The 15169-nt window shown below is 39.7% G+C and overlaps 1 protein-coding gene across 2 annotated transcripts in view; it reads right to left on the reverse strand.

Annotated features, from left to right (window-relative positions):
• Positions 1–15169, reverse strand: part of cyfip1 (cytoplasmic FMR1 interacting protein 1) — a 47666-nt gene that overhangs the window by 28431 nt on the left and 4066 nt on the right. Inside the window, exons 2-10 of one of the 2 annotated variants that reach the window (XM_031730552.2) lie at positions 4578–4698; positions 4073–4162; positions 3647–3724; positions 2170–2271; positions 1906–2087; positions 1093–1189; positions 854–982; positions 674–778; positions 228–319 (exon numbers count right to left, since the gene is read on the reverse strand). In XM_031730552.2, coding sequence (XP_031586412.1) covers positions 228–319; positions 674–778; positions 854–982; positions 1093–1189; positions 1906–2087; positions 2170–2271; positions 3647–3724; positions 4073–4162; positions 4578–4694 — 992 coding nt within the window. In that variant the 5' untranslated portion in view covers positions 4695–4698. The remainder of the gene's footprint in view (positions 1–227; positions 320–673; positions 779–853; positions 983–1092; positions 1190–1905; positions 2088–2169; positions 2272–3646; positions 3725–4072; positions 4163–4577; positions 4699–15169) is intronic. The other variant, XM_031730553.2, reaches the window with a different exon arrangement.

Raw genomic sequence — 15169 nt, forward strand, 5'->3', positions numbered from 1 at the left:
AAAGGGAGAAACCTGTTCTGAGCAGCATTAAACTGCTATACTTTATTCAAATTAGATCCCATCATGCTGATGGTCACAGCTGGTTGGAGAAAGAACTGATGAACAAAAAGCAAATTTAGTTTTCGACTGTCACGCTTGGAGCGGGAGGAAAGAAAAAGAAAATCATAGTTTTAACAGAGTTTGTCAGCTCTGAAAATTTAAACCATGCAGCTGTGTTCTGCTCTCACCTGGACTTGTTCTCTTCAAAGTGAGCGCTGGTCTTGATGTACCGGGACAACTCAATCTGCATGTCTCCAAACAGCGGCACCACTTGGAGTTGCTGTGAACACCAAGAACACACAAACCATTTAAAACCGTGGACAGCAACCAAAACGAGCCTATTCCTCATGATGGCAACCACAAGGTGGAAAATAGCATTTTAAACACTGATTTGATAATCACAAAGCTAGCATTACCAAAAACATCTCATATGTGGGATTTTATTCCATGGTTTGAAGTTTTGGTATTTATTTCCTAAATACTTCAAACAGCCATAAAAAGGCATTTTATATAAAAATGTTTTAGAGTATCACTCATCATCGGTTTTTTGTTTTTCCAGTCAAGAACAGATGTGTTTGTGTTTTTTGTGAGTGCTGAACTGGTGTTAGTGTTCATGTCATATGTCCCGCCGTACCTTGAAAAACTTGTCGATCTTGCTCAGGTTTATTCTCTTCTTGGCATCCAGTTTGTAGATGTTGCTGCTGTTTCCATCCATGAGGTACAAGCCGAAGCCCATCACCTGGAGAAGAGGAGAGCTGTGGTTATCCTGTGCACAGCGCTCTGGTTTAAAATGAGCCTCCACACAGTTACTTACTTTGAGCAGCATGTGTTTCTCACTGGGAGTGAGGTACAGCTTGTTCTCGTAGTAATCGGCACACAGGTTCACGATATCCGCCAGCAGCTCTTCATATCCGTGGATCACCTCCAGCTGCTGCTGCAACGACTGGCAGAGGGTACCCAAGAGTTTAATATTAAAGAAATATATACTTGTCAAATCCTTCTCATTTGACGTTATGAATGCTGCGAAGAGTGTTTTACACTATTTAGACCAACCTGGGTGATTTTGTTGTGATTAGCCAGAAACATGGACAAATTCTGAGACTCCTGAATGGACGAAGGCTCCGACATCTTTCTGAGAAACTGAGCAGCTCTGAGCAGAGGAGAGAAACTGGGCTTTAGTTTAAAAGACCAAGCACAGCCTCTCTATACCAGAGAGAGACGTGAACACATACGTCAGCTGCACTTGAAACTCCCAGAGATCAACTTTTATATTTTACATCGAGAAAAAACACTGACTGGAGTGCTACCCCTTGACATGACACGTCACTTTGTTCTTGAGTTATTGCGTTCACAAATGTGACCGCCCGCCCAGTATGGAGACAATAATACCCATCAGCCTTTTAACGCTGAGGGTTAAAAAGGTCATCCTGACAACTCCCTGATGTTAGGCAGGCAAAGTGGACTGATTCATTTTCCTCAAACGTCCTAAAATGTGGCTCCAAAGCAGAGCAAGTTAAAAGGGAGACAAAAAAAATAAATGAACATGAACTTTTATCATGTTTACTATGAACACTTTGACATCATTCTGAAGCTCAATGTCTGACCGCATGTGGGAAGCTCTTATACCGATTTCTGTTTAGACAGAACCTGCAGACACGCAGACAAATGAGTCAAAGCAGAAGCAAGGAGGGTCGAATGAGCCTCTGCTCTTTATCGTACTCTATATGATTAATTCCATATATTCCAACACCGAGCTCAGGGAGGGGACAGTAAATGGTTTCCAGGTTGCTGACCGATGCTGCCATCTAGTGTCTGTGGGGCTAACCGGCCTCGTGAGTGCAGGAGAGCGAGCGTTTTGTGAGGTACCGTTTGTACGCCGAGTGGTCGTTTTTGACGCTGCACTTCATGTTCTTCAGCTCGTCCAGCACGGCAAACATGTTGATGAACTTCCCGAGGGTCAGCAGGTACGCCTCGGAGACAAAGTCCTTCCTGCGCTCGGTGTGACACAGACGGCGGACCTCGCCACAGAAACGATCGATGGCTGTGCGCTGCGGGAAAATAAAGCAGCTTTAGAGAATTTAGAGACCGCCGGTCATCATCAGTATCTGCTGATCAAAGATGTGATGATACCTGGAAGTACATGAAGTTCATCAGTTTGGTGACTTCAGGCTCCAGCACCTCAACAGTCTTCTCATAGATCTCCACTCTGTTGGGCTGCTCGTTGCATTTCACCTGAGAAGAAAGAAACAAACGCAAAGAGCAGCGTTCATCTTATGAATCAAATAAAAACATGACTTTTTTTCTGAGTGACTGACTAGATGTGCACAATGCAGTTTAATCAAAAAGCTCAACTATGAAATTGGTTAAAAAAAATGTTTTACTGTTCACGTTTTCATCATCCAATCAGTTTAATGTTCATGAAATTTCACCAGAATCAACACAAAAATAAAAACAATATCATTACATCACATCTGTGATCAACCTGAGATCCACTACAAGAGACCAAAGATTGAAATAAACAAATAATGATTCAGTTTTTTTGTTTTTTTGTTTAAATTATCTAAAAATAAACTAAAGTCCCAGTTAGCATCAAAATTAATAATAAGCATAAATTAGGCTGCCGGGGGATTCCCATGATGCATTGAGTTTTTCTTTTTCAGTCACTATATGTTAATAGACCTCTCTGCACCGAATCATACATGTTATCAATCTCTGGCTCTCTTCTACAGCATGTCTTTTATCCTGTCTTCCTTCTGACCGCCCCTCACTGAGCCTGGTTCTGCCGGAGGTTTCTTCCTGTTAAAAGGGAGCTTTTCCTTCCCTCTGTCACCATATGACTCATACGGGGTCATATGATTGTTGGGTTTTTCTCTGTATGTATTATTGTAGGGTCTACCTTACAATATAAAGCACATTGAGGCGACTGTTGTTGTGATTTGGGGCTGTATAAATAAAATAGAATTGAATTGAATTGAATTAAAACTTGTTTTATTAGTTTTGTGACAAACTGATATCTCAGCTTTAAGCTGCATCATCACTTATTCCTCTATTTATTGTTAAATATTTTCTCTTTTTTGTTTGTCTTTTGAAATTGTGAAAAATAATAAAACAGTGATGATGAAACAAACAGAACAGAAAAACGAAGCAATTGAACAAACAACACTCAATAAAGATTCTGTTATACTGATAATATGGTATATAGTACATTAACTATTAAAATACATACATTTGAACTGGGACATGAAAAGGTAAAAACATAAATTAAATGGAAAAAAAAAAAAAACGAAAATGAAAAAAAAATATGGCATTAATAAAAAGGACAAATTAACCCAAAAGCAAATTAGAACTAAAATATCAAACTATTTACTCTTTTGTTTTTGATATCTACAATTATTTTGTAACTCTTTTGATGAATTTACCAGTGTGCATATATTCATTAATTAGATCATTAACTTATTCATTCATTTTTTCAGCACTCCTCCGTGTAGAAAAAAAAACAAACAAAACAAAAATAAATAAATGTAGGATGTCTGATGTCATTTTCTCTCTGCACACTGACTCACTGCCCTGAGAACAACCAAAGCAGTAACGTGCTCTGTAGTATTACCTGTGGTATTGCACGTGAGCAGCTCCTCCAGGTGTAGAGCATGACGGCGTACTCCTGCCCCTCCTCCAGCATGTCGTTCTACATGAACAAAACCAATCAGTCACATCAGCGATTAAAGAAATGATCTACGATGATTCACAACAAAGCATGCATGCAATGAAACCTGCTCTGCCTGCACGCAGAGACCCCGAACCATCGTCCCTCGCTAATGGGACACAAAGCATCGTCTGTCCCCGGGTCATTTCCTTCTGGGTTTGGATCCTGTTTGTGTTTGCCTGCCAGACAAACACCAAATGGTGGGAACCTTCCCAGACCCCGTTTCCAGCAGGCCTTTGACCCCATTCTGACAGATTTATTTTTCCCAGTAAGTCAGAAGACAAAAGCAAGCGATCTGAAATCAGAGCGAGCGTGAACGATGTACTGTACCATGCTGGAGTGGATGGTGGCCTGCTCGATGTACGTGGCGATCCCGGTGACGAATGCGTTTCTGTCCTCAAAGTTGGTGTTGAAGTTGGGCTGCAATGGAAAGACGGAAAATGAAAGGTGAGCATCGTATAACAGTACTCACACCGATAAAGATCATCTATATACTGAAACCAAATCACTTTCGATTTCTTCTCCTCTGAACTTCATGTTGAACACTTCACAGCTGGTCACAATAAGCCATCATTAGATTAGATAATTATATTTCATGGGGGATTTTCATCGTATTTCTGGAATCTGTGGAGCTTGCTGATGCACCTTGCTGGTTCTCACAGCGGTTAAATGTACTTCACTGAGGAATCAGTGGGTTAAATGTGTCCATAATGTATGCTCATACACTGCACATGTCTGCACTTACATGTGGGTGTATGCTTATGTTTGCAGTGACTCAGCATCATTCCTATTATTTATGTTAAGAAGTGTGCTTCAAGGTTCCCTGAGTACTGACCTGGTACATGACAGAGGAGGGGAGGGGCTCGATGCATGGCTGCTGGTCGGGGAGCGGCAGCTCCTCCAGCAGGTCCACGTTGGAGAGAGCATCCTCTAAGGTCACTGCAGTCGTCATGCTGCTGAAAAGCACAAGAAAAGAAACAAATTTAGTAATTATGTTCAAAATGTAAACTTAAACTGCTGCTCATTATAACATTATAACATGATTTTAACTGAATCAGGCCAGGATATTTTCTACCTTCAAAATACTCCATGTGGTTGAGCCCAGCAATGTCTTATTTTAATATTTTTCTCATTTTGAAATAAGTTCAGTTTGATTCATTAAAGTGTACGTTTTCCCATTATTACAATGTGGGGCAAAACTTACAATCAGAGGTGATATTAACATTAAATGTCCCATATGCTTCAACACTCAACCAGCTGGTTGCGAAAACAAATTTACAAGAAAAATAAATAATATAAACTAAAAAGACATTTCTGATTCCCATCTATCTTTTTTCCATGTATCCAATTCAGGGTTGTGGGGATGCTGGAGTCTATCCCAGTTTATCAGGCCGAGTATATCCCTGGCAGGTCAGCCAGAGAGAAGCCACCGGGACGCGTGGAGGATATGTGTTTTAAAAAAAAAAAAAAAAACCCGCCAGCTGACGGATTCAAACCCAGAAACTTCTTCATGTAAGGCAGCAGTGCTGTTCTACTCATTTTCTATTCGTCCTGATCAAAGTGTGCAGGCAGCGGCTTATATGACTCCCATTTGTTTTGCACGTCTGTCGATCAAGTGCAACGTTAGAACGACCAAAGTAAACCCTCAGAGTAAAGAACATCTTAATCTTATACAGTTTTATGTTTTTGAACAGCCAACACTTTAACTACACAGGAAATAAGTCAAACGTGCTATTGTCTGTTACAGTAAATACTTCTACTGTTTTATGCTGGTTGCACATATTGACACCCTCTGTAGCTCATCACACTGTTACCAGCCTGCATGCAGCTGGAATGACAATAGCACTAAAACAAAAAGTAACACTGAGGCTGACGTGACTTATCAGTTTCTCAAGTCACACAAACTGTTAATAAAGTGGAACGTGACACGAGTTATTATTCCGTAATTTAATTTACCCTGAGAGAAACATGAACAGGCACCGAGTGTAATGTCAGACGTTTGGCTGCAGATTACAAACGTCAGCCTTGCACTGGTGCAGGTAGAAACATCATCCACCAGGTCACTGGTGACCCATGTAGGGTTAGAGGTGGAGTTTGGATTCAGTCCGTTAAGAGCTAAAAGCTGTGAGACTTTATTTAAGCCTAGATTTTGTTTTACCCTCATGCTAAAAATAGGCAAATGTTCAAAGTCTAAACCAAGACAGATGTTGAGAGGCCAGAGGTCAGAGGTAAACTAGACAACTAACCTACTAACCCACAGTGCATTCTCTAGAGTAGTTCCGCTAACCCGGCTTAAACTAAGACAGCAGAGATTTTATTTGCAAGAGGCAGCTCAGGTGTCAGGTATAAACCTGCCGGCCGGTCTGTCAGCCTGCAGGCAGCAGAATAAGGGAGGGGTGGGGGGTTTGCTAAAGTCATACTGAGGTCCCCGAACACAGTGAAATGATGCAGCGGCAGACAGAGATGCTTGAGCTTATTCCTTAAAGAGAAGCTTCACACCATGTTTAGATTCCCCTTTATGCAACAGCCTCAGACTGTCCGGACACTTCCTGTCCAAAGCCTCAGCCAACGAGGTCACTGCTGAATCATAACCTCAGCACCGCTGAAAACAACACTTCATCTCACTGGGCTACTGGGCTATTACGTTCAACTTCAGTCACTGTCTCAGCCTACAATGACAAACGTGTCTAATGTGAAAACGAGATAATGGAGATGAAAGTCAGACTGTTTTACCACATTCAGTTTTACAATGATTCTGTCGTTCGGCCTTTCGGCACATCATTTCCCTTTTCCTCTCCACAAAAGTCCATCATCATTCTGTCTAGTTTATGCAGTTGAATCATAGTTCAAAGTTTAAGTAAATAAGATTAAATAAAGACGAGTTTATCATTTTTTAAAGTTTAATGATTCTACTATTAGTACTGACCAAAATTCATTTCCCCCCCAATCCGACAGAAGCTTTTTTATTTACCTGCTAATCTTGGCACATTTTTCCTCCCTCAGTTCAATTCAATTTTATTTATACAGTGCCAAATCATAACAACAGTCGCCTCAAGGCACTTTATATTGTAAGGTAGACCCTACAATAACACAACAATCATATGACCCCCTATGAGCAAGCATTTGGCAACAGTGGAAAAACTCCCTTTTTATAGGAAGAAACAGCCTCACCCATCTGACCACAGGACTGTGTGCACAGGGTTTTTTTAATACATGATCAATGACTCTGCACTGGCTGCTCATTTCTTTAAGGATACTTTTTTATTATTTGACCGTTTGCATTTGCTTTCTGACAAACTCTGGTTCGTCAGAGCACGTTTCCTTTTTAAAACTTTTAGAGACATATTTAGTCTCTAATTTAGTGCTTTCTGAGAAATGTTTTTGATTTTTATATTTTGAGCTTATTTCTGTGTTGTTCCCAAAACCTTCAAGTGTATAGTTATATTTCATTTATTCTGCTGACGCTGCTCGAGTTTTGCGTGTCATTTTAATTAATTCTATAATTTGATTCTATAATTTGAATTAATTCTATAATTTATTTTTGAAAGATTTTAGGCTTCTTTTAATTCTGTTATTGTGTATTTAGTGTTTTTGTGATGCATCCTGATGCTGCATGTGGTCAACAGATTTAGTTTAAAAGTGGACAGATGAGCTGTATTAGGTGGTGTGTGGTATGCTCTGCTTTGCTTTGCATTCTCACTGCTGCTGACTGTCCAACGTCACTGATACCCAACAATCAAAAGACCTTTTGCAATCAGAACTGACAGCGAGTCCAACAATTCACACCAACTGACCACCAAAACAAAAGCTCAGCGGTCACAGCCTGTGCGGGATCACCGAAGGGGTCACCGAGCTCCTGATCAGCAGATGGAAACATACCATGAAAAGAAAAAAAAAAAAGAAAAAATACACAACTAAATAGATTTTTAAAAGTCTGCATCAGCATGAAAATCAGCCGATTCTTTGTGTACGGCAACTTGACTGCGTTTATTTATACCATCCAAAAGTTTACTTTTCATACGATGAATACTTTCCAGGTTACACGCCTCAGAGCATCTGCACATGAAACTTTCAGGGCTGAAATACAAATTTAAGCTCCGTTAGAAACTGCAGCCAAATTCATTTTAAACCCACTCCAAGAGTCACAATCTAAACACTAAATCTGGTTTTAGTTCCGCATGTTTTTCCCCTCTAACCACCTCCGAGTATGATGGGATGTGTTACCACCATCATCATCATCATTTCAAAAGGTAAACCTTCAAGCCTAACATCACTAATTTTTCATATTTTATTGATTTTATATGTAATGACACTCCCACCCAAAACAAATCATTTAAAATTAAAGGCTAAAGTATCATCAGGATTTATGAAATGACTGTTTGGGTGGCGATTTGGGAAATAACTGTCAGCTGGGGTGGTTCGTCTAAATCTGTAAACTGTTCTGGTGAGCTGGAGCCACGGCCCCACCCGTATGACTCATGGGATATTTGGTGGTTGATGCTAAGAAAAGAACATTTAATCATGGCTTCAGTGTTGTCACCCACACTGAAGAGCAATAGAAGCTCATTAATCTTAATACTTCAGATATACAAATGATAAAACAACTGTGTCAGAGGTATCATCTCGTTTGGTGTCATTTATTGGATTTGATTTTTGAAGTCTAAAGAAACGAGATATATTCACAATTTAACAATTTATTCAATTAAAAGGCCTCAGCAGCATGTGGAAGAACCATACAGAATCATAAAAGCCGCGCACCTCTTCCTCATGCTGGTTACTAACTTGGTCACAAACTGCTGTGTAATGCATACTATGTTCAAACCAGCATTTGGCCAAGTCACCCATTGAGACTGTGTCGGTCACGGAATAAGCTGTTTGTTAAATGATTCATTGTTTTCGATATGTCCCATTTTTGTCTTCAAGCATCCATACCAATAAACAACACCAAACACGAGTCGATAGCAGAATGAGCTGTTTAGCATTGGCACAGCCCACTTACTCAACTCTGCTGCTCAACCCACAAATGCATTTTCTAACCACATATATTCTTAGTTTTTGTGCATCATTCATTCATCATCAAATGCACACCAAAGACCTGGATGGTGGAACACAAGCTAAGGCATGCACTACATAAAGATATCTATAGAACATGTGCAGCTGCTCTTCTGATGCTCAGACACAAATAGTTGCTTGGCACTGTTTAGACTTCCTCACATTAATGAGATTGCATAAAAAGTTTCACAACAGAACAAATACTGGTTTTGAGAAAAAAAAAAATTGTCTCTTTGAAAGCATTTCACGTTCAGCTCCACTTTTTAAAAAATGTTTAACTATACAGTAGCTTTGCATAATTCACAGATCCAAAAGAAATCCTCTTTTATCTCATACCGAGCCTTAGTGAGTGAAACAAGCTGTTTGAGCTCCCTTTCCTTCCCAGAACCGGACCACCGCTAGTCTGGTTTTGGGGAGTTTGGAATCCCCGTCTTTAAACTAGCTTTACTGTGATTGGATGCCTCTGACAAATAATTTGAGTAACAGGAAAGTGGAGCTTCTGATCCTTAGATTACCAGATTAGACATATCAGCTCTCTCTGACATCACAGAGATCCAAAAGTAGAGCAAAATGTGATAAATTGGGTGCTCAGAGCAGTCAGGGATTACTGTCCAAACACTGAGCTCATCATTAGAAACTTCTGCCATGAGAAGAGGAAGAGGCAGACAGTTACAGTCTAGATGGTGACACATTGTCTTTTCTTAAATAATCTGAGATGACAAAATGACTGAGGTTTGTGACATTATTGCAGTTTTTATTAAAAAAATAGCATTTTGGCAAAAAAAAAAAAAAAAAGTTATTGTGCAACATTTCACTTTCAGATTAACCTTTTCTTTTACTTTAGTCAGACCTGCTGTAGCACCTGCAGTTCAGCTCCACTGATGTAAAAGCACAAGTTTCTTCTTTTTTAAGTTTAATAATTCACTGTTGAACATACTACCAAATAACTGTTTTCAACATAGAACAAAATATCTGCAAGGCTGACTTTTGCAATAGCCAGCAGTCTAAGCTTGAATTCATATTGACTGACAGCACTGATTTTTATTGATTGCACTGCAATCTCACAGTCATTTTTTAATATCAGAGCCAACCAACAAAAAAAAAAAAAATGCAGTCCTGTTACTTTAGCTCCACTGAGTTGGAGCACAGAAATACATTTCTATGCAGCTTGTGCTCTTATTAAACGTTTTCTTGAGCTGGGAGTAAAAATAGATTTGGCTCGTTGCAAAACAGTTTTACAAAAAAAGAGAAGGAAGTCAGCTGGGAATAGATGCATAAAGCTGATGATTTATGAATTAGCCAAACAAAGATGAACTGCCAACAGTTAAGTAAGCACCATCACAGATTACAGATCAGGCAACAAAAACTGGCAAAACAGGGAAGTATAAACCACAGAGACAGAGCATGTGATGCGTGGTCGACTTCAGTACAGGGGAAGAACTCCTAATTTACCCTCATGTCCACTAAAACCGAAAGTAACCAATAAAAAAAGGAGATGCAAATTTCAACAAAGACCCTTTTTTTTTTTTTTTTTTTTTCACAAAAACTGCTGCAGAGGGAAAAAAAATGTAAGCATAAAGAACGACTGCTGCTGAGTCTGCTGATCAGCTTTAACTCAGGAGGGAAACCATGTCCTGTATGTAAGAAAAAAAAAAAAAAAGGAACCTTGACTTCAGTGCACAGTTCCTGTTAACATGTCTAGAGTTATGTCCTCATACAAGCGTTATTTTAGCCTGTTAATTTGTGAGCTGTTGCACACACTCCTGAAGCTGCACACCATGTGTTTGCAGGCGTAACAGCGCAATAAGAAGATTAAAACCACCATCAAGCTTGTGGCCGAGGTGTACCAGACAGATGCAAACACAAGCTAAACACCGGCCGAGCAACTATCATAAACGAGAAAAACATCAAGAAAGAAACAAGAATTACAATCTGGCAAAGTGCTGATCCCAAAGAAAACTGCCTGTATGTTTGAAGGGTCAAGAGCAACTGTAGGTGGGCTGTGCATGAAATATAAAAATTCACCGGACTTCCTACTGCTTCACCGCAGTTTTTTTCCCACTCTCTAACCTCTGAGGTCACAAAGAGGGGATATCCCTAATACAATCATCTCCGTCCCACTCACCAGCTCTTTAAACCTTCTGCTTGAGAGAGGCAGCCAATCAGAATAAAGTTATCTTGAGGGGGGGGGGTCATTTTACACAGAGACTGAGATTAATGCTAAATTACCAGATAAAGGAGGATTATTTTGAGCTGTGACACAACCAAAGCCACTCTAGGAGATGCCAAAATAAAAATTTAGAGCTAGAATTAGAAGAATGGTGGATGGGTGATTTTAAAAAAAAAGAAGCTATAAATAAATAACGGTAAGCAGCTGGATATTTAACATTTCTAACTGTGTGCAGTATGATAATCATCTGAAACATGAAAAAAAAAAAATCAGCTAGTTTTTTCTGTAAAATGACCTTTTAAGGTTATTTTCTGCAAACAGCAGCTGTGCAGCCTTCTTTTTAAAAAAAGGAAGCATCAGTTTCTCTGACTGTATGTTTGGCACTGCTGGAGTGTTGCACGTCACATAAAAAGATAAAAACATGACACTTTAAACAAAGAGCAGCGGATCACACATCTTAGAGGATTTTCACATCAGCACGCAGGGAGGAAGCCACATGCGCTTCATATTCCTCTCAAGTGAAAAAAACAAACAGATGTAAATCTAAACCCTGCACAACATCAGGCTCACATGTGTTTCCAAACATGGCAACCAGGCAACACAACACAGCTGCGTCGACTAACGCCATTCGCTAGGTGCATGAAACGGTACCAGCCTGAAGGAAGTCAGAGATGTTTTTCATGACAGAGGTGTGAAAACAGTTTTGCACTTTCTTATTTGCAGGTTACAACACAAAGCTACTGGTTATCAGTGCAGAATCAATCTGGCGGTCGAGTTAACCGATCCATCCATCCATCCAAGCAGCAGGGGCGGATCTACTGTGGGGCCAGCAGATAATCACTTGCCACCCCTAGTGCCAACCTCATTTTGCACATGAGAATGTTGTTTATTGCAATAACCTAACATTAACCCTTTGAACCTAGCTACAATTAACAATTAATATAAATTATAAAACTAAATATATTGCATACTGCCCCCCCTGCCTTAAAAATGGGAAACAGCTTTGTTTCTTGTTGTCAGTAGCAACCAACCGTGTAGATTTCTGATATTTTGTGTAAACGTAAGCATGTAACAATGTAATTATTTCTAATTAAAGATGGTGAAACTCAAGTTAGGCTACGTTCACACTGCAGGTCTTAATGCTCAATTCCGATTTTTTGATCAAATCCGATTTTTTTTGTCTGCTTGTTCACACTACAAATATAATGTGACAGCAAACGCGCTCTAGTGTGAAACCTCAAAGCGGCCCGCATGCGCAAAAGAAGACGTCACACACAACGTGCTCTGTTTAGACCCAGACCAAACATTATTGTTTGACTGATGGCCCTTAATACAAAGACTTGTTTCGGACGTTTCCCAATTTTGCTTTAAGTAATAAAGTTATTTTGTTATTTACATATACACACACTCTACCCCCCACACACACACACACCACCCCCACCCCCCACACACACACACCACCACCCCCCCACACACTCCACAACAAGGAAACACTCTCTGAACCAAGAACTGGAAAACATTCCTGACTGAAAACAACTACCTCTGCATTACAATTGCACACACCTGCTGCTATATATTTTAGTATTTTTTAGCACTATTTATATTATTTATATTACTATTACTGCTGCTACAGTCTTATGCTGCATTAAAACAAAAACACTTACCAACCACAACCTGGGACTACCTCAAGTAGACTAGTACACTACTTTCCAGGGCACACTGTTGGAACACTATTATATGTTAGGTCCTGTCTTGTTATATCCTGTATGTTACCTAAATGTTGTGCATCTGCACTTTATTGTTGTCTATGTCTACGCATGGGACAGTGTGAAACGTAATTTCAATTCCTTTGTATGGCAAGTACATCTGAAGAAATTGACAAATAAAACTGACTTTGACTTTGGCCTAATAATGATCCTTATTGCTGTTTTAGAGAGGAGCGGTGCTTCAAAGGATAGTTGCAGATTTCTGTCAGAATCTGCAGATTATACAGTACAAATAAAATGTTCACGTTTCTCCAACGTTGTCTTCCCAACATTTTCACTGACATCTACACTGGATGGCCAGGAAGCGTTCGCGATGTCTTCTCGGGTGCTTCTCCGGCGCTGATAATTGGCGTCTATCTTGTGTCAGTAAAAGACGGATTTAATGCGACATGACCGTTCAACCAGCAGTCGCTTTCTAAAACATCAGATATGTATTGGATTCAGTACCACATACGAAAGTGACCCAGGTCGGATTTGAAAATATCGGATTTGTGCTGTTCACACTGTCATACCATGATCGGATATGGGTCGCATAGGGTCAAAGAAGTCGGATTTGATGCGCTTTCGCCTGTAGTGTGAATGTAGCCTTAGACTTGTGTTTCTAACTGGTCTATGTTGTGCAGCTTTCTGGATTTTATACTCATTGGGCTACACAGTAAACTAAAAATTCCCATTTTTTAACGTAACTGAAGTGTTTAATTATTGGGGCTAAAGCCAATAAGAAAGTTACAGACTATGTTTATATGAAACACGTGTATACTTACTGCATATGATGTATTTTAACCACATATAGCAATAATTAAAGAATGTAACACTTCCATATGGGTGACATTTCCTCACTGCACGACACCTACATCATCATCCCGACCCAAACACACCGATCCTCGTGTCTGTGCAGGCTGGATCATGTTTGTCATCTGCATTTTATCTTCTGATTTCCTGATAACCTGCTTTTTGTTTGACTTACAGAACTTTGCAAAAATCTCAAGTTAATCTTGATTCTTGAGTAGTGTCGTTATGATATGTCGATATGACTACGGAAAATACTTGGTACCATTTTCTCTACACATGGGAAAAACACTAAAAGATAAATAAATTAGAAGGCATTTCTAACCATAACCCCCTAACCAAATGGTACAATTATCGTCATTTTGGGTACAAAGGTAATCGACTACAACAATCTGTAAAACACAGTGGAGGCCGTGTCATAGTGTGCAGCATTTCAGTCAGCGGCATTACGGGAAAGTCCCATCACATTATGATTCACGATGGAGCATCTGGAAAGTATCTAATTGGCAACAGCTTCATCAATAATCCCAAACACACTACCTTTGCAGTGAAAGCATACCTGGATAGAAAAAACAGAGTGGAACACTATCAGTCATGGATGGGCCTTCCCAGAGCTCGGACCTCAACATCACTGAAGCAGTGTGTGATCATCCTGACAGATAACAGAACAAAAGGCAGAAACATCCAAAGAAGAGCTTTGAATGTCCTTCAAGAAGCCTGGAGAACTATTCCTGAAGATCCTCACAGAGAGCTGCTCAGAGACTTAAGACTCTGCTGAAGGATAAAGACGCTTAAACCAAAAATGACTTCCAAGCTCATTAGAATTACACAAACTACGTTTTTACCTTATATATTGTATTTCCATTTATGGTTTTCACATATTTCACTGCCCCCATTTCCAATTTTACCAGAATGAAGGTCAAGCCTCAAACTGCAAACCCTACTTACTCGTTTACTTTTACAAGCAAAAGATGGAGAGATTTTTTTCATAAAGCTGATTCGGTCTTAAGAGGTCCAACAGATTCACATCTGCAGAAGTTAACACATATAAAATACAGAAACCTCTCAGCAGCTTCCTGCTGCATTACAGTGTGAACAGTTTGATATAATCTGTTACCTGAGGTGTATTATTTAAAGGCTTACAGGACCACAAAAATAAAATAAAATAGCAGCTTCTACCAAAACAACATTAGATGTAGTCTAACTCACTATCTTGCCTCATTACCAGCCCTCCCTCCCACTTGCCCTCCTTCCTTCCTTCCTTCCTTCCGCCACATCTTCCAGCACAAACTGATAAGTAAAGCACGTCATAAAAAGAGTAATGACAAAGCTGTGACAAACAAGGCAGTTCTTTCTCCTTACAGATCCTAACAGCACCCCCAATGTTTTAATATTCCCAGTAAAGCCTTTTCAATGGCTTTAGAAAGGTGCTCTGTTATATAAAGTTAATCTAAAGCACTAGCCTTTTAGACCATTAACTCAAAAGAAGATTTACACTTTGAATCATAAAACAGCACCCCTGTACAATTCATCCCACAATAATTTCTCTTATAATTTTGGCTTCCAGACATTTTAAAATCGAGACAAATTGAGGAGATGAAGCTGTGGCATGCTTACTCCACCTCACGCTTATGTATTTGCATTCTTCAA

The sequence above is a fragment of the Oreochromis aureus genome, linkage group 23 (assembly GCF_013358895.1).
Source record: "Oreochromis aureus strain Israel breed Guangdong linkage group 23, ZZ_aureus, whole genome shotgun sequence".
In the NCBI taxonomy this organism is placed as follows: domain Eukaryota; kingdom Metazoa; phylum Chordata; class Actinopteri; order Cichliformes; family Cichlidae; genus Oreochromis; species Oreochromis aureus.